The 19,411-nt window shown below is 37.7% G+C and overlaps 2 protein-coding genes and 1 long non-coding RNA gene across 7 annotated transcripts in view; 1 reads left to right on the forward strand and 2 right to left on the reverse strand.

The window, feature by feature from the left end:
• Window positions 1-840: 840 nt before the first annotated feature.
• Window positions 841-11,386, reverse strand: LOC111874521 (ribose-5-phosphate isomerase). Of its 3 annotated transcripts, XM_033755476.1 has the most exons (8): window positions 10,407-10,953; window positions 8,104-8,164; window positions 7,862-7,977; window positions 5,833-5,966; window positions 3,989-4,130; window positions 3,703-3,805; window positions 2,365-2,456; window positions 1,194-2,279 (listed from the first exon to the last, which is right to left on the reverse strand). In XM_033755476.1, the coding sequence occupies exons 1-7, from the start codon at window positions 10,641-10,643 to the stop codon at window positions 2,368-2,370; spliced, it is 882 nt and encodes a 293-aa protein (XP_033611367.1). In that variant the 5' UTR covers window positions 10,644-10,953; the 3' UTR covers window positions 1,194-2,279; window positions 2,365-2,367. The 3 variants fall into 3 exon arrangements, with proteins under 3 accessions (XP_023725857.1, XP_033611367.1, XP_023725858.1); XM_023870089.2 differs by lacking the exon at window positions 2,365-2,456 and having other exon boundaries at window positions 841-1,286; window positions 10,407-11,386; XM_023870090.2 differs by having other exon boundaries at window positions 1,194-2,456; window positions 10,407-10,939.
• Window positions 11,387-12,755: 1,369 nt separating this feature from the next.
• The window catches only part of LOC117283097, a 16,857-nt gene continuing 10,201 nt past the window's right edge, over window positions 12,756-19,411 (forward strand). The window contains exons 1-2 of the long non-coding RNA XR_004514114.1: window positions 12,756-13,440; window positions 14,751-15,003. This is a non-coding gene — a long non-coding RNA (uncharacterized LOC117283097). The remainder of the gene's footprint in view (window positions 13,441-14,750; window positions 15,004-19,411) is intronic.
• LOC111874522 (heat shock 70 kDa protein 12A) overlaps window positions 13,465-19,411 on the reverse strand; it is a 51,403-nt gene continuing 45,456 nt past the window's right edge. For 2 of the 3 annotated variants that reach the window (XM_033755475.1, XM_023870091.2), the window contains exons 13-14: window positions 18,255-18,430; window positions 15,221-16,515 (exon numbers count right to left, since the gene is read on the reverse strand). In XM_033755475.1, coding sequence (XP_033611366.1) covers window positions 16,300-16,515; window positions 18,255-18,430 — 392 coding nt within the window. In that variant the 3' untranslated portion in view covers window positions 15,221-16,299. Of the gene's footprint in view, window positions 14,304-15,220; window positions 16,516-18,254; window positions 18,431-19,411 lie in introns of those variants that run through there. The other variant, XR_004514113.1, reaches the window with a different exon arrangement.

A 19,411-nucleotide genomic window follows, 5' to 3' on the forward strand; every position in this document is an offset into this window, starting at 1 on the left:
TCAAGACGACAGGCATGTGACTGTGGACACAATAGCCAGAAAACTTGGAATAGGGCACAGTACAGTACAGGAGATGGTTGAAAGCTTGGGCTATAGGAAAGTTTGTGCTCGTTGGGTCCCGCGGTTATTGACCAAAGCCCATGAAGGTCAGCAAAAAGCCATCACCTCAGAACTGCTGCAGAGATATCAATACAAAGGCGATAATTTCTTGCTCTGTATTGTGACAGGTGACAAGAGCTGGTTTCACCATTTCGAACCTGAAACAAAACAGCCAGAGCATAGAATTACACCATTTGCATTCTCCATCAAAAAAGAAGGCAAAGACAGTGCCATCACCTGCAAAGGTGATGGGCACAGTCTTCTGGGATGCAGAGGGGTTTATTCTGGCTGAATTCCTGGAACCTGGGCAAACCATCAATGCTGCCCATTATGTCAGGACGCTGCACAAGCTCCATCGTACATTGTGTGATAAATGTCCAGGATGAAACATCATCATCCTGCATGACAACGCTCACCCCCACACCGCTCGCCTCACATTGGAAGCAATTGCAATGATGGGGTGGGAAGTTCTTCCACACGCCTCCTATAGCCCTGATCTGGCACCCTCCGACTACCATCTTTTCGGATTTATGAAGGATCGGCTGTGTAGACAATGTTTTGAGACAAGGGAGGCAATTCAGAAAGCAGTGCATCAGTGTCTTCGAATGGCTGGAACGGAATTTTACAGAAGGGGAACTTTCAAACTCCCAGAATGCTGGGAGAAATGTGTACAAAGAAGTGGTGATTATGTGGAAAAATATAGAGAGGTCTGTAGATTGAGGTGGGGTATTTGGTTTGTCAATAATGAAATGTGTTACTTTACAAAAAACTGTTGCTCATGTCTTTCAGTACAACCCTCATAGAAACAAAATTTTAGAGCAGTAGCTGCCAGTAGCTCCAGCCACTAGGCGGTCATAGCAACAACTGCTTTGCTGAAGGCACAATAACATGAAGAAAAGTATGTTATATTTACAACAAATTAACAGATACAACACATAAACTGTTCTTTCTTTAACATTAACTCACAACAGACACCCTTTTATGGGAGTTTCCGCATTGTAAGGCAATATATGACAACATTATTTACAGATACAAATATGTTACGGGTTTCAGGAAGATGGTTGTTAAGTTCTGCACGCTATGGACCGTGATCCTTAGGAGCACCACACTGGAGACTTTGTTAATACTCAGGACTTTTCTTTCATAATGGTGTCTGCAAGAAGTATGATGCACCATCTTTAGACTTTCTGAAAGACAATGACAATTTTACTTAATCATTATGTAGTGTCCTCTTACAAAGTAGACATGAAAGTGATTTTGTAAGATGCTTTCAGATGATATTTGCTGATTTTTATAATTCTGACCCTGATACCTTGAAAAGAAAGAGGGAGTCTCACACATGCCTATTATCTACCAAACTTTAAAGACTAAACCTATATTTCTGTTTTCTACATTTCCAAGTAACTTTTCAACAGGTGTCAATAAATTCACAGTTATTTCATATAAGTGTACAAAAACTGTAATAAGAAATCTATAAAGAAACCCTCAAATCTTATGAGATATCTATAAGTCTATACTGTGTTCCACCTTGTTGAGAAAAACTGTTTCTGAAGTTTTGTCATGAGCTTTTCAAATACATCAACCTATTACCAATTGTAACTTCAATTATCTGCAGTTTTCTACTTGTACTCAGTTTTTCTAACATTATCTGGCATTAAATATATAAAGATTTTAATTTGTATGATATATAAGCATAAAAAAGTGTGCAGCATATGCACAAGGACATTCACACTTCCTGGAGGCAAGACTGTAATGGCATCTGAAAGCAGTTTTATGGCTTCAAGATTACCACTGTGGTGCACGTTTTCTGTGTGTACTGAAGAAACAGGAAACTTAGGCTTTCATGGATGTTAAGAAAAACCACAGTTCCTTTAAACCTTAATTTCTCATAGGGTCCTGATTCTGCTAACCACAGCGTTCCTCGGGAATGAAACCCCTGCAGCTGGCAAGGGATTGTTACACATATAATTGCATAAATCAGTGCAGCTGGATATTAACATATGGCACAAAAACAATGACAAGTATATTTACAGCACCAGTGGCTTGAAACTGAGGTGCATGAGAAAGGTGTCACAATGGAAAATAAAATATGAGCATTAACCAGATACAACAGGTATACTATTGAGAATAACTTCACATTTCAGTGTACCACCAACCAACAAATCCTAGTCTCTAATAAGGAATCATATCTTGTGTTCCTTCACTTTTCCATCCGCAGTGCCACAAAATACTTTAGTGACCATGTTGACAAACAAGCCTGGTAAGGAATCATATCTTGTGTTCCTTCACTTTTCCATCTGCAGTGCCATAAAATACTTTAGTGACCATGTTGACAAACAAGCCTGTCTCCACCACACCTGTCAAAGAGAAAGACAAATGCTCCACTTTTTCATCTGATGAAGACTAATATGGTAGTATATATGAAGCTTCAACATCACATATAACAAATCACAAGACATGGCCCTTAGCCTGCTTCATCCACCTCCCACCCTTATTATATACATATACAGCAAAGTGTCTCTGTACTAGGCACCATGCCATGAAGATACATCGAAAGGCAAAGGTAAAGCTCCACACATTCTTAACCTGCATATTAGACAGAGATGGATGATCAGTTTCATGTTCCATAGGACCCACAGCTGGTTTTGGACATGACATGATGAAGAAGAGAAAAATCTCAGCTGTCCTGACCACAGTAGTCCAGAACTACCTCGGTTCTTCCCTAATTAGCCACACATCACGTTAAAGTTACTCACAGACCTCCTACTTGACCTTCCCCACCAAAACTGTGTCCATTTCTTGCTTATTTCTTTCTTGTGTGATCCATGCTACAGGTCCAGCCCACTTCAATCTTCTTTATTTCACTACTCTCAGAATATCAGATGACCTGTGTAAGACCTGATTGCCCACTGCCTTCATCACTCTTTGATCCAAATACTTTGCTGCATACTTCACTTTCCATTGCTTGTAACATATATGTTATTAGCTCAAGTCGAGAGAGTGCTTGATAAAACAAATGGTAAAAATGAAGAAAGCAGTCTTCTGGGATGTGGCACCATGTACATATTGTCTTAACCCACGTTTCGGAGGAACGTATCGCCTCAATCTTCAGGGTAGAAGAAAAAAGAAGAAAATTCGCGAGCGAGGAACCAGTGTAAGCAGGTACTAACCTGGAGGCGATTTGTTCCTCCGAAACATCAATTAACGCAATATCTGCATGGTACCACATCCCAGAAGACTACTTTCTTCATAGTCACCACTGTGAAACCTAAAATCTTACAAATGGTAAAGATATTTCTCTGTGTGTGTGTGTGTGTGTGTGTGTGGGTGGGTGCGCATGCATGCATCTATACATATCTTGAGTGTAGCTGTTTTTGAATGTAAAACGGATAACAGTTTCTGCAAATTACAATATCAAGAATTTCCAGTATATTCTTACCTTCTCAATACTCTCAGTTTTGTTTCTTACAGCTGTTTTTGGATATTTATATTTTCCAAAATTTTCATATGATACATTACCTCCAGTTGCATATTTTGATTTCATATTGTGTCAGTCTCAGACTGTTTGATTTCCCTGTCTGTAAGAAATACAAATGCACATACCAGGAATCATTTTAATGGCAGTGTTGACAGAAGCCCAGTCAAAATCTGATGCTGGAAATTTCCAGTCCAGAATGAAGTTACCATTATCAGTGACTAGAGGTCCCTACAACAGAGAAGATGTGCCACTTAGAAATACTGAATTTATCTTAACAGAAACTTATCACTGAATGCAGTCATACACATGTTTTGAATTTCAGTTATCATGTCCTAGGTGCTTTTCAGAAATCCAGTCATATAGTTCATACAACATGCATCGATTAAGAACTTATTACATCAAGCCACATACTGCTTTCATCTTTCCCATTCGGAGGTCTGCCGTGCCTCCATACATTGCTTCAATTTTCAGCTGCACAGGGCAGTAAGCCATGGGAATGACCTCTACTGGAATCCCCTTCTTGTATTTTTCACCAAGTTTATGAGATTCTTTTCTTGAAAATAAAGACATAAGAAAATTGCAATAGAGAAAATATTATTACATCTTAATTAGAAGGAGCAAATGAAAGCCTCATGACAGAACATACTTAAAGTGACACCTAATTTTAGTCTACTTCCCTTCCTTAAATAAAATACGACAGTTATGAGATGCTGCTGCTGTGTGCTTATGTTGGTGGTTTCCTTTAAACTTTTGAAACGACAGACTTTCACAATATCTGGCATGGATGTTATGTCCTGTACTTTTTCATTTAGTGCAACTGCCCCATTACGTATGGAGAGACATGTCACTTGATCCAGGGTCTTGAAATGATGTATGGTAATAGATCTTCAAAAAATATGTTGACTCCCATTACGATAATTCTCTTTGGAGGATATAAAAAAACAAAATGACAGTTACATGAAACCCAAGCTTGGCTTTCAGTCTAATGACCATAACTAATGGACCACTGAAGTTAGGCATGTGAAACTTGGTATGGAGATAGATCACAAACATACCTATAAATTTTGTATGAAATACTGTTTTAAGTCAAGAATTATGAACAATGTACCAATTGCAAAATTTTGAGGTTATATCTGAAAAATTTAATGCATGCAGAAGCTGTAAGTAAGAAACATGTTTCCCCAAAAAGAAATAATAATAATAATAATAATAATAATAATAATGACATATTTACAATTGCAAATGATTATAAAAATCTTATCGGAATACGTTTCAATTGAATAACCATCAGTGCACAAGTCTGTGCACTAAATTGCATATCAGTGAATTATAAATTTACATTACCTAAATGTGACATTAACATGAGACTTGCTGGACTGGAAGTCTGTGCAACAAAAAAGTAGGCTTTATACCCAGAACTCCACGCTGCATACAGTTCTGACATAAACAAGCCTTTCTTTTCAAACAGAAGATTAATGTTTTCAGCCTTGAAGAGAAAGAGGAGGATCCAACAGCATCTCACAGAGGTATTTGTTTGTATACAACTGACAAAAAGGAGAAATTGGTCACCAGAAAACAACGCACAGAGAAGTATTTAGGTAAATTTACAAATTATTTTCTCCTTTTGCCTCTTGTCTTTGTGGTAATTCTTGGTGTCCTGTTTTCAGTCTTCCTGCATCTCCATAGCCCTCTGGTTTGTAATTTAACAACCTGATAAATCTTTCATTACTGATCAGTTTCTTTTCCAGTCAATACCCTTCTAAATTTATTGAATATTTCCATTTCCTCTTTCAGTATCGATTTTATTGAATTTACCTCATTTCATCGTTCTCAACGATGCAACAAACCTTGACATATTTTTGAAGACATTTGCAGAACAGCAGAAAATGATAGTATAATAGTAATTATATAAATGTTTCATGGTGTGGCGGGCAAATGAAGTGTGAGGAACGCTGGATAAACATCACAAAACAAAGAGGAATGAAAAGTAAAATAGGAGGATTGAAATGTATCTGTCTGGGTCCTCCACTTCATGTTCACTTATATTAAAATTAAAATGACAGCTGGTAAAGTTGTCAGTATACAAATACTGTGAAAACTTAAAGATTCCTAGTTTTGGAAAAACCACTTATCAGGTATTCAACTAGTAAACTGTGTAAGTGTACAAACAGCTGCAGGACTAAATAACTCCTACATGACTTATGAAATGTAGCGTATTATGCTTACTGCACCATTATTTAACAGGAATGCCTTACGATTCATCTCCAATAATAATAAGCTGCTTTGCACAAGATGCTACAATCTTTTCTTGCGTGAGGCATCCTCCTCCTCCCTTGATGAGTGTCATATTGTCATCCACTTCATCTGCACCGTCAATGGCACAATCAAGCTTCAAACATGAAAATACACTGTGTCACTTTCATTGCCTCCACATAAGGTACAGCAAGTAAGTGATATGAAACATTTAATTATATAATTAAGCATTAGGCCATGAAGGCATATGGGGAAGTGGAGGTATAGCTGCACCATTCAACCCTGGCACTAGCTGGAACTCGTCACCTTCATGCCCCTGTCACTTTTTACCTCCAGGGTTAATGCATCCAGTACCCATCAGATAGGAGGAAGAGTAGGCCCCAGAGCTGGTCTAGTTGCTATGGAGAAGAGGGAAATTTCTCTTGTACCTGCCAGGAATTTAACTCCAGTCTTCCAGCACACAGTCTAATCACTATACTGACTGAGCTATCCTAGCTCCTATTAAAAATCAATTTACAACGGCAATACCAAAAAAAACTCCAGTGTGCTGTTAACAAAAGAAGCAATGAGAAAGAAAATGCTGTTATATACAAAAAATTCATTCATACTTAAGCTACTTCTCGACATAGTCACCGCTGGAATTGAGGTACTTATATTGGGGAATAAGTTTTTGTATGCCTGTGTCAAAGAAGTCTGCTGTTTGTGAGCTCAGCCATGTTTTGACACCTTCCATCAACACATTATTGCTGAGCTGCTGTGGTCCCAACCAGATCTTCAGGTCAAACAGGTGCTTGGAGCGAGATCAGAGCTGTAAGGAGGGTGGTCAAACAACTCCCAGCTGAAATACTCCAGCACTGCTAGAGTGCAAGCAGCTGTATGCAGACAGGTTCTGTCCTGGAGGAACACTACACCGGATGTCAGCATTTGATACCTTTTGTTCTGAATGGCCCTACACAGTTATTTAGTGTTTCACAATACAAATCATGGCTGAGCTCACTTCTTTGACACAGACATACAAAAACTTATTCCCTGATATAGCAAGTGCCTCAATTCTGGCAGTGAATACGTTGCGAAGTAGCCTAAGTATGTATGTATGTATGTATGTATGTATGTATTTATTCTCTGTATATACAATTTTTTTCTCATTTCTTGTTTTGTACGGTCTTTTAACTTTCTGAACAGCCCTTGTATATCACCAAAAAGAAATTCCTGCTCTTTAGCGAACATCCAGGCATTATTCTTCCCTTGCTGCCTGTTAGTTATTCCATGTCTGATGAATAAAAGTAGTTCAATTTCCAACTCAATTCCTTAAATTGTCAACAGCTTTGGGGTGCTGCTATTAGAGAAAGTATTTACCATATCTGCTGTGTAACACTTCCACTGCCAGACACTCCACTGCTGGCTTACCTCCCAGCCCGGCACTTTAATAGTACACTGGCAGTTCGCTGCATTTCCTGGTAAATAAATGTCCAAATGTTTTGGCAGCTGTCATTAATCAGCTGTTCAAGAAATTCCGTTTCTTATGAAACCCAAAAGTTTATCAGCATATTCAGAAAAGCCTGCCATTCAGACCTATCCTATTTAGTCTGCACTCATACATCTACTTATTCAGCACCCACTAGTGGCTGGACAACCGGGTTTGATTGTCAGCAGCAGCACAGACCTATTTGCTACTGCCTCCAGGTCAGAAGCACAATCCCCCCAGACCCCTCTCCAACAGTTACCCAGGGTAAAGCAGCCTGTGCATGAAGATGACTACCCATCTGGTGCCAAGGGTAGGAATGCATAGACCTATGCTCCCTCTCTTCGCATGCCTTCATGATCCAGTGCTTACTTAAGCACAAGAACAGCTTTTCCTTCAAAATTGCAGGTAAAGAGAACAAGATATGCTCATCACTTATCACTATGTAATTGTAAGTTTCTCCAATCCTCTTTGATTCATGCTTCTTTGATTTAAATATCTTCCTTCGAGTTCTGTTCTCAAATGTCAGTATAAGCTCTAATAACCAACTGCAGTGGGGGCAACTGTACCTTGGGATATATATTCAGATCTCCCAGCTGAAGCTTGTGGTCCACAATGAGCTGTCTTGCTTGGTATGATGTTGGAACACAAACAATACAAAGGTTTTCATCTTTCACTCTCTGTGCTGCAAAATAAAATTAGCCTCAACTTTATATTAATCTGTATATAAATACAAGATTAATTTTAATTTAATTTTGTAATATTAGTTTTCATCAACATTACAAATATGATTACAGTCTCCAGTACTCACCTAACCTCTCAACAGCATACACAATTGTAGATCCACTTCCAACACCAATTACGTAGTTATTCTGTTGAGACACACATACTTTAAATGTGAAAGCAATTTAGCAAAGAATCTGCTTAATTAACATTCAAGTCTCATTCATGTCTAATTTTTATAGGAAGGATAGCTGCTGTAGTGGCCATTTTTAGTAGGCAAACTTACAGGAAGGACTCTCACAAAAAAAAATTAATGAACAGCAAACATGGGACAATGCAACACCAAAAACCTCAGCCAGGTACAATGGAGACAAGCGTACAAGTCTAAATTTTGATTATAATCTCCAATTTCAAAGAGTTCAGTTGAAATTACAGTAGCAGTAAAGTTGACATTAGTTAGCTTAATTTTATTCATTCTGGTAGATCACACTAGTAAACTGAATTATACAATAATTGTTGACACCATATAGAGTGATTAAATTTGTAGATATTTATTGCCTTTACATGTTTCGGTCAGCTGATCATCTTGAAAAGGCATAAGATCAACTTGTTCTAGAACTATTATTACAAAGTTAGTAATACATACTTAAAAATTTTATATGTTATTTACAACTATTGTGCCTCAAAACACAGCAAAACAGAAAGAACTATACACCACAATGATACAGAACCACAGCAAGCTAAAAAATGGTGGCATCACTGCAAGAATCTCTGAAGACTTGAAATAATACCCCAACTTTCCATTTTAACAGAAGAGGCATAAGGACACAAACCATATTGGTTCAAGATCTTAAATATTATACATAAATTAGATTTTAATCCAAATAATTGTAAATAACTTTTTATATAAAACTTCTATGTATGTATGATGATGATTGATGAGACTACCTCTGTGGTCTAGTGGTCAGCGTTCCTGGCTACAGGTCCAGAGGTCCGGGTTTGAATCCCGGCCCTACCAGATTGTTTTCGGAGAAGTATTGGGTCTGGAACGGGGTCTAATTAACCTCATGATGATAATTGAGGAGCTATTTCAAGGAAATAGTGGCTCCGGTCTAGAAAACCGAAATTAAAGGCCATGGGGATTCGTTGCACTGACCACACGACACCCTCTATCTACAAAAGCTGGCACTAAACTTCGCCAAGAAATGGCAGTCGCTCAGTCGGTACAGTTTGCTTGCAGACTGAAATCACGGAGTTTGCTTTTTTGCTTGTATGTATGATGAACATTGTAATAGAAGTTCCTGAACAGGTTCATCTTATGCCTTCTGAAGATGGTCAGCTGACCGAAACACGTAAAGGCAACAAATATCTTCAAATTGAACCACACTGGATGGTGTCAATTATTCTATAATTTAATTGACATCAGTTAATTCCTGAGAACACATCTGGAAAAATGTAAAACCTTCAGCTGAAGAGTCTTCCAGTGATCACAAAATTTTGTGGTTCCTTAAAAAGTATGAAAAACACTCTGGCACAGCTTAAATTGTTGATTATGGACAACCTTTGATGTCTGCTATGATATGAGCAGTGTTATCACAAAAAATGAATCAAGGACAACAGTATAAATTTCAGGAAATGTACATATTTCACATCCTTTTTGCATGTTATGAAATATTATCTTACTTACTTACTTATGGAGCTGAGCCCTTCTTGAGAAGATGCCAAATCTGCAGCTACTCAAGAATTTCCCAGCATTTTATGGAACCCGAAGGTTCAATACCGTGTTCAGAAGAGCCCTCCACTTGTCCCTGTCCTGAGTCAGATCAATCCAATGCATCCCATCCTATCTCTCTATGACCCATTTTAATACTGCCCACCCACCTACATCCTGGCCTTCCTAGTGGTCTCTTTCCTTTTGGCTTTCCCAACAATATCCTATATGCATTCCTCGTCTGCCTCACTGAACAAGGAAGCAGCTGGTTTCTCCGAAATGTTGGTACCTACCTACCACAAACGAAATCACATCCAGGAAACCATAATTTTTACCTAACACCCATGAGAACCTCAAATATTTCAGTTTTTCGGTTAAACAAACGGTTGATGCCTGCATTTCAGTTCTGCAATGCAGGTGTAGAAATGTGAGACCGCTTAGACGTAGGCTATAATTAGTATAAAGCATGCTAATATTAAAACAGTAAAATTATACTGAACACAAATAAAATAATTCATGTTCCATTCACAGCCCGAATAAATACACCACACACAGTTTGAGGTTATACGTATCGTCACCACGTTCCTTCATGTGCTTATATAGCAAAAAAAAACTGCAGTATATCTCGTGATACCAATTAAAGATGAAACGTGACAAAATGATTCGGCAAACTTTATTACCTTTACATGCTCATCAACTGCTTTAACGGCAGCAACTTTTTTTGCATATTCAACTGGTGACATAATTCTCTGATGCACTTGACTCGTCGGCCCAAAACTGTTTAATCGTGGCCTTGGCAATTTAACGGGGCACAGATAATCACGTGTAGGGATTAAACACCCACGAAATATCTCTGCATGTCTTCCAGAAAATTTCCACTTCTTTACTCTCCACAGGCATGAGCAAGCTATTGACATCGCTATGTCACACGGACCAAATGCGCCGGAACAACCTCCGAGCCGAACCGTGGAAGAAATTACATCGACTCCAACGTGAATATAAAATACGATGAACTCTGAGATGTTAAGGTAATCATTTTTATATGCTCAAAGACGAAGGAAACGATGGACCCATAAAGGATACCAAAGGCATTTAAAAATACATTGAATTGTTTAAGGACGTTAACGAAACATCAATTTATTTATACAACACACAAACAAAAAAATATATGTGCAAGTGACTGAATGGAGTGACAGGAACGAGGAAAGCAGCTGTAGCAGCCAAAGATTGAGGTCTTTGGAGATGTGCAATTTGGTACATAGGTACCAGCGTTCCTGAGGAACCTGTTGGCTGCATCTTCAGGCCAGGAGATACGTGATGGGTGAGATGTAGCATGCATGAAGTATAGCTGCCCCTGTACTTAATTAAGCACCACGCCATGAACACGTGTCAGGGAGTGAAGGTATAGCTTCATTTTTGACCTTGACAGTAGGTGGAAGAGAGTGGTTAGCTCCACAGCCCAGCCGCTTTGCCTCGGGAAATCAGCGCCCAATATCCACTGGACCGGAGGTTGTGTGGGCCTCATGGCTCATCTGGGCACTGTGGAGTAGAGAAACATCTCTTGCACCTGCCGGGAATTGAACCTCAGCAGTCCAGCCTGTAGCTTGTCAGTATACCAACTGAGCTGTCCTAGCTCCTACGATAAATGCCATTTAACACTTAAACTTTAGTGATTCAACATAAGTTAAATAACTAAGACAGAAGTGTTAAATGGTAGGATGACCAGTAATGCTGAATTGGAAAAACATATAGAAGGGAATGATTATGATCTGATTTGAGGCATTGTCCCAACATTTACCTTGTGGAACAGAGGAAATCCCAAAAATCCTCAGGCTTAGTTTATGTACCAACTGAGATATGAATCCTGGCACATACCAAAACACAAGTCAGAAGAGTTGTCACTTGAAACTTTAACTAGGTGTTCAGATATTGGAGGAATTTTGACATGTTACACTGTATTCTGCAGATATGGACAGTGATGGACAATAATCCTTCCCCTTTTCATGTCCCTGAGGAAATGAAATGAAATTTAGTTCTTATATTTTTACTCTCCTGTTAAATAGGAGTGTCCTAATGCAACATTTTTGTGGATGTAGAAATGTATGAGGAGGAAATTGATTCTTGGATTATTTAATAATGCTGTATTAACCATAGGTAATCTGTCAAGAGCCAGGCCAGTGATGAGGCCACCAGTTTAAAGACAAAGAATGTGATAATGAACTGTTTGGTCTGGGCTACCGTGTACCTCAGGGATTGGTAATAGGCTAGTGAGGAGCCATGGTAGAATGATAATTAGCAAGGGAGCACCAAATATACGCTTCAGGGAAACCTGCTCCAGTGCCACTGTCTGCCATAAATCAGATAAAGTCACCTGGGATCAAATCTATGAGTATGAGTATGAGGGGTGAGCTATAAAAACCAGCCCTCACACTGTGACCTTCAATGATCTATTGTGCTTCCCCATTCAATTAACCCTTTGTTAATCCTACACTTTGAATTAAATGTAGGACTTTATTTATGGGGGCATCATAAAAGTCACGTGGTTCCATGAAGAATTGACCCAGGTGGTGATAGATGAGATATAGCCTCAAAATCACATAAGATGTGTGTGGCTGATTCATCTTCTTGTAGGCACCTTTCACAAGTTGGGTCATCTGTCAGTCCCAGTTTGAAAAGGTGCCCTTTTAGGTGGCAGTGTCCAGTAAGTAATCCTACCACCCATCTTAGTTGGTCTCTGTTTAATTTTAACATGTCCATCCTTCTTTTGGCAGAGGGTCCTGATATAAATCCTTTTGCCTGTTTGAGTCCAGTTGTGGATTCCTAGGGGATCAAATCTAAGGCTACACAGTGAGAAATCAGTGCTAACCACCTGACATATGGCATGAACCTGCATATTATATATATATTTTTTTCTTCCTCTTTCACTCCCACTTTTGGAGCATAGGGCTGATTTCTCAGTATCATTGATCATTTTTACAGACGGTAGGACTCCTTCGACTGGTGATCACCCTGTCGCAAGGCCTCTAACTAAACACAGGATAACACAAACACAGAATAAATGCATACACACACCAAAAATCCATGCCTCGTGTGGGATTTGAAACCATGATCCTGACTTCTGAGCGATCGAAGACATTACATGCCTTAGACCGCTCAGCTACCATGAACAGCTATATTGTATATGGGTTGTATCAAATGTGGATGTGTGAAGACATAAGGATTTGGAAAGTAGTCAATAATTGATTGAGCATGTCAGATGGCAATGACTTAAAAGAAAAGTTTGTTAAGGCAGTTAATGAAATGCAGTGTGGAGACAGAAGGAATCAAATACTGGAACAGCTAACCCCGGTAGCTGAATCAAGTGTGAACTCAGAAGCTGAACTCTTCATAAAAGCCACATAATTTGTCAGCAGAACAGCCAACAGAAAATCTGCTTATGTTATGGGTACTCTGTACACATATTTTGCACTTTGTTTGATTGCTTTATATGTTCAGGAGTTAAGCTTTGGTGTATTAAACATGTATCTATGGCAGAGGGTCTCTTGAACATGCAATTGGAGTCCTTAGACAAGCATCACAAATTCTCTGCAATCAGAAGAAATTGAGAAAAGTGTAAGCAAACCTTAAAACCCTGAGTGGCAATTAAATCCATGATTCCAGAAGAAGATGGATGCATTTTACCATGCAGCTACTAGGATCAGCAAATTTTATTTGGTATGTATGTCCCTCAGTAAAATATAATCTAGGTTAAGTGCTTACTGTACTTGTACATATGCCATCTCTCATCTTCATTGATAACGCATCAGACTGTTTCTTTATTGTAATACACCAGTATAATGTCCATGCAAATGCAATGGAAAGTCTCGTCATTTTTTACTGGTTACAGATGAATTACATTTTAATTATAACACTAGGTTTTAAACTCTGAACAGAGGATGAGATCACAATAATACATACTTAAGAATCTCAGGTTATTGTGTTAACTGGATCTGACTTTCTAGCACATTCACATCTTAAGTCTCTTCAGAAAAATTATTCTTTTCATTCCATCATTCCTCACTCCCTTTCTTACCTTCCTATATACCTTTCACACTTTCATTGCTGTTCCTCCTTTCTCCTGAGTATCTTTCCTATCCCTTTTATTTGACCAATCTATAGTCAATCCTTCCCCCTTCTTTCCTTCCTCCCTCTCTCCCTCTCAAAAAAGAAAGTTAAAACAGGATCTAAAAGTTTGTGATGATGGTACATTAATACAAGTATTATGTTTCTGGACATTATCTATCATTTTGTTGTTATTTAAAGACATGTTGTTCCTGACTGTACCACCTTAGCTTTATTCCAACAAATTCTGTGACCTTCTTCATATGGATGTTGGGCTAATTTTGATTTTTCAAGCAGACCCTATGTCAGGTTACATTTGTGCTCCTTAATGCATACTTTTAAAGGTTTGCTTGTTTTTCTGTTGTAGCATCTACAACAATCACATGGGATGTTGTACACACACTGCTTCATCTCCTGGGCATCTCTGACCTTTCTAGTTTTCATTTGTTGTTTGGGTCCAACTGAATAGATTTTACCTGAAAACGGAGACAGAATCCAATCTCTAAAACATTGTATTTTTAAATAAAAACAGGATGGTGGATAATGTCCAGAAACATAACACTTGCAAAGTTGAACAGCTCATTAAGTTTCACTCAAAGTATTTATAATCATAAAGTATGTAATGTATCTACATGTGTTATTGAATGCAGCATCAAGGCTGACAATTAAAGTCATCTGTCAGCCACTGAGAGTAATAATGTCCTTTGTGACCATAAACATTGACTGCCATTATATATACAATTTTCTCTCAAGGCTCTCCATACATTCAAAATTAATGTATTAACATTTCAATGGCACAGTGTGTATTATGTTGTACTATATGTATACAGCTTTTATTGACAAATAATGAGTTCCAAAAGTGTGAAATTATTTTAGTGGGCTTAAGTAATTAAAGCGATTTCAATTAATATTACTTGCTTCAGTACAAATTTCATGCTGGCCAATAGAGTCAGGGAGACAAATGAGTAGAGCATTATGCAGCTGGCAGAGGGGGAGCATGAGGACAGAACTGAAAATTTGGCTCAGCTGTGCAGCCTCTTTTGTACATCTACTGCATTCATTTCCTGAGAGGATAAGGAAAGAGTCAGTAAACATATTGTCTTATGTTGGATTTATGCATTTTCACCCTCTACAACTTTTTTGGAACCCACCTGCTGCATGAATTGATGAGTACCTGTAAGTAAAATCTGAGCATGACTATTTATTTGTTAAACAGAGTGTTTTATAACTTAGAAGGAACCATTATGGAGGTAATTTGGAGTATAAAATGCAAATAAATATATTTAATTTTTCATAGCCAGAAGGCATGCTGTAGTATAGTTGGTTGAGGCATTATGCTACAAGCCAGAAGGTTGTGGGTTAGGTTCCTGATGAGGTCATTGGATTTTACAACTGACCTAATCTTTCCAGTCACACTGTGGCCCTAGGAGCAACTCAGCCTCTAACAGAAATTAGTACCTGGAATCATCCAGTGGGATGAAGGGCAGCTGGCATTTAAGGCTAACAGTTTGACCACCATCTATAGTCGATTGTCTAGAAAATGTGGGAGCCTCAACATCTCACAACCCTATGGGCCTCCACAGTTTTACCTTAATTTTTCATAACCATTATTGGCTTCCGCTATTTCAAAATTTTCAGTAAATTAAATTCCAGATTAGTGTTACAGCTTCACAAGTTTGTAATGTTTATAGCAGTATTAAATGAATGGTCTCCATGTTGTGAGTGAACATTTTGTGGCTCTGCTCTCTCTGTTGTATAGAAGAGCCTCTTTTATATACAGATATGTTAAACAGGTGTAACAGCTTCTATTACATTGATGTTCAGAAGGCCTGATATTCAGTCCCGTGTGATCATTTAGGTACACTGTTTCACATCTTCTTTTCCTCAAAAAGGTATTTGATGCTTTAATTAATTAATGAATATAGTCTAGAACATATTCCCATGATTTTTCGAAAAGAAGAATTGTTTAGAAGTGTGCCCAGAAATCTTTGCTGCCCTTGACTTAACACTGAACTACTTTTTGTGTATATGTTTTTATTTTTTATTTCTATGGTCTGTCTTCCCTTTTGGCCTCTATCATTCTGGCAAGATTGAAGTAATCAGTTTTTAGGATGTGGGCAGTCATAGAAAAGGGTTCAAATTATTCCTGACAGGAGAGCACTAAAGACGATGATCCAGCAGAGGAGACATAAACCGTAACATATCTTTCAAACCGCACTTAAGACATTCACAGATGTTCTTGAGTTGAGAGAAAAGGCAAGGTATGAAGAAAAATTTCACTGAACCCAACTAGTCTCAAACCTGACACCTTTGAAACAGGAGTCCATTGCCATATACATCCATAACAATTGTTCTAGTCATATGATTAAGAAGTCTATAGGATAGACACAGTAATTTGTACCTGAACAAAACTGTGGAACATCATAAGGATCATGACCAACAGACAGTCAGAATTCTGCAGATAACTAAAGTTTATATTTCGGTATCACTGGCTATAGTAAGAAAGTCCATCTCTGCATGCACTGTGTGTCCTGTTGCTATATCAAGTGCACTAGCAGTCACTTCTGTTCCCCCAAACACCATACGTGTATGAATTTCCCGACATTTATCACTGTTATGGTTGTCATTCACATCAGGTATGTCAAGTCTCAGAGTTCCACAGCGATGAACTCCTTGATCAGTGATGAACTAGAACAGAATACACACATATGTTGAAAGTATGTTTAACAGCCTGGTTAAAATCAATTAAATATTTGGGCCCAATTTTTTTCACAATCGCAGTACTTTTTTGAGGAATGCAACAATTTATTTGGTTGTAGTTCTTTGTCTTTTCTTCCTCTACACTACATGTTTCGGCCGTAACTGGCCATCATCAGGTGTATTGTTCACTATGTAGCTGTCACACTGCACACAATCCGAAATCTAAAACACCAGCCTGTCAGTTTTGTTTAAAATCTTGCCAACATATGCGCATCAATTTGATTTTAGAATTCCAATTTAAAATTTAATTTTTCTTAATTTAAAATTCAAAATTTAAAGTTTTAAATCACAGGGATACCTGCTCTGTGTCTACATGTGCTGCAGCAGCTATTTCTTGTTTCCAGCACCGTTCATGTATTGTTCTGTGCAGGCTCCCTGTGTGTGTGTCGCTGCTCATCNACTGAAAATGTATTAAAGATGAGCAGTGACACACACACAGGGAGCCTGCACAGAACAATAAATGAACGGTGCTGGAAACAAGAAATAGCCGCTGCAGCACATGTAGACACAGAGCAGGTATCCCTGTGATTTAAAACTTTAAATTTTGAATTTTAAATTAAGAAAAATTAAATTTTAAATTGGAATTCTAAAATCAAATTGATGCGCATATGTTGGCAAGATTTTAAACAAAACTGACAGGCTGGTGTTTTAGATTTTGGATTGTGTGCAGTGTGACAGCTACGTAGTGAAAAATACACCTGATGATGGCCAGTTATGGCCGAAACAAGTAGTGTAGAGGAAGAAAAGACAAAGAACTACAACCAAATAAATTGTTGCATTCACGATGGCATTTGTATTATTACATATAGAAGTGTATAATGCAACAGGATGCTTAAATATAATATCTTAAGGTACATGAAGCAAATGTTGCACTTGGCAAAACTATACACAGGTGGAAAACCATAAGTACTTAAAATATGCAGTTGGTGAAACTGCAGATAGTGAGGGGTTGCTGTACTAGAAAATGAACAAAAAGAGACATGTTAAATGAAACTCCATCTCTGCTGGGAAATGCCTTTCTTCATTTTAGCAGTCTATGAAACTTGGTAATGTTGTAACTTTTCCATCAAGACTGTTAATATTTTCACTTACATAGTGTATACATCATTATAAATTAGATATAAATTTGTTTATTAATGCAAAGTCTAAAAATATCAGGTTCACAAGTGTGTGCAAGCTCGCTCGTTCACTCACTCTCACCCCCCCCCCCCTTCTCCAGAATTCCTTAATATGTGAGACAGTGCTTATAAGTTATTCTGGAATAACAATGAAAATATTTAGGAGGTAAATCGATATTTGTATAAAGAACATTTAAATGTTACTCTTCCATCTAAATAATTCCATTCTGAGTTGTATTTGTAGTCTTTAGGAAAAAAAAAATTTATTACATAAAAAGGGTCTTATTCTTCTATCAATATTTTCAATTTCCCATTGATTTCAAATAGCCATTCTCTAGTTCTCTCCAGCTCAAAACTGAAAACTATCTGTAATTAGAGAATACATTATGGCTCATCTTGTTACACTAACTAATGTGACTGACATGTTTACTCCTCCTCTCACCGTAGACAGGAGCTCAGTTGGGTCATTCCTTTCTCATGATATATCAGAGATATTTAAGCCTACAAAAATGCATACAGCTGCATCTTTCATATATCCAAGTTTCTTACTTGCGCATCATCAGAGTCAGCACTATAGATGTTAATAACAATGGACTTCTGGGAAGGACAGGCTGGAGTATACCGGCGTACCACAGTCTCTCCAATTTCCACTGACTGCTCAGCCAAAACAAACTTGTCCAGCACATCAGCACACCACTCCACACCATCTTTCTCAATTAGTTTCTCTGCACAGTCATGACAAAAGAGAGGAAATGTATATATTCTATAGAAATTTAGATCATTATCTTTAAATTTGTTCAGGCAACTATGCATCTTTAAACGTCACAGGATAAGTTTCTGGTTTCTGCATCAAGGCTTTGTAGATCCTTAGTCAAGTATGAAAGACTATATTATGGTCTTGCGGTTTATGACACTGTGTAATCTTGTGGGTGGGTGTAAACATTTATGAGGACTATATAGTGTCCTTCTTCAGGAAACCTGCCCTGTGGAATTGCTGGGATACTCATTTCCTATGCCTTGTAAGAATGAAACTTCTTCCTCTTTGTAGAAAAACTTCCCTTAATCCAGAATCAAATATGGAAAGCATATCAATGGAAATTGTAAATATGAACATTTGTGCAAATATGTAGTAACACAAAATTTATTAAAATTTATCATTACTTTTGAAAGTGAATGAAGACCTTTGCAGCCAGTCAGTATATTTTTGACATGAAGGTAGTTTTGTTAAGTATAATTTAACTTGAACTCTCTGATTGTGGTGTTTCTACTGCTTAATTAAGCCAGCTGAAAGATCAGTAAATCCCCTTGTAATAGTACCACCTTCACGGGAATTTTGTGGAAGCTCTATCTTTCTTATTTAGCCAAATTAAATTTTCTGAAGATTTCCATTATATCACATTAAATCATAATTCTTTAAAGAAATCATCAGTTATGAAGCTGCCAGAGATATTTTACTATAACCTTGTGAGATTTCTGTGTCTATGAATTTTGTGTTCCCACTTTAATTCGTTGTGGAATAATATGAAATATTGGAAGGTAATTAATAATGTATGATTAAGGCTGATATTGGTTTTATATACTGAACTATGTAATTTAATAACTGTATAATGAGCAGTTTTTTCCTCTGCTGATTAATTGGTTAAAATGAATTGTTTTGTTATATACACTTCCAAATTTCTAGATATAATATATATATATATATATAT

The sequence above is a fragment of the Cryptotermes secundus genome, unplaced genomic scaffold, assembly GCF_002891405.2.
Source record: "Cryptotermes secundus unplaced genomic scaffold, Csec_1.0 scaffold629, whole genome shotgun sequence".
Classification (NCBI taxonomy): domain Eukaryota; kingdom Metazoa; phylum Arthropoda; class Insecta; order Blattodea; family Kalotermitidae; genus Cryptotermes; species Cryptotermes secundus.

Excerpts from the sequence above, each read along its gene's own strand:
- LOC111874521 (XM_023870089.2), bottom strand. The coding sequence starts at position 10,643 with ATGTCAATAGCTTGCTCATGCCTGTGGAGAGTAAAGAAGTGGAAATTT. Across the intron at positions 7,978-8,103 it reads GTATGCTGTTGAGAGGTTAG|CACAGAGAGTGAAAGATGAA; the intron begins GTGAGTACTGGA and ends TTTATTTTGCAG. Across the intron at positions 5,967-7,861 it reads ATCTGAATATATATCCCAAG|CTTGATTGTGCCATTGACGG; the intron begins GTACAGTTGCCC and ends TCATGTTTGAAG.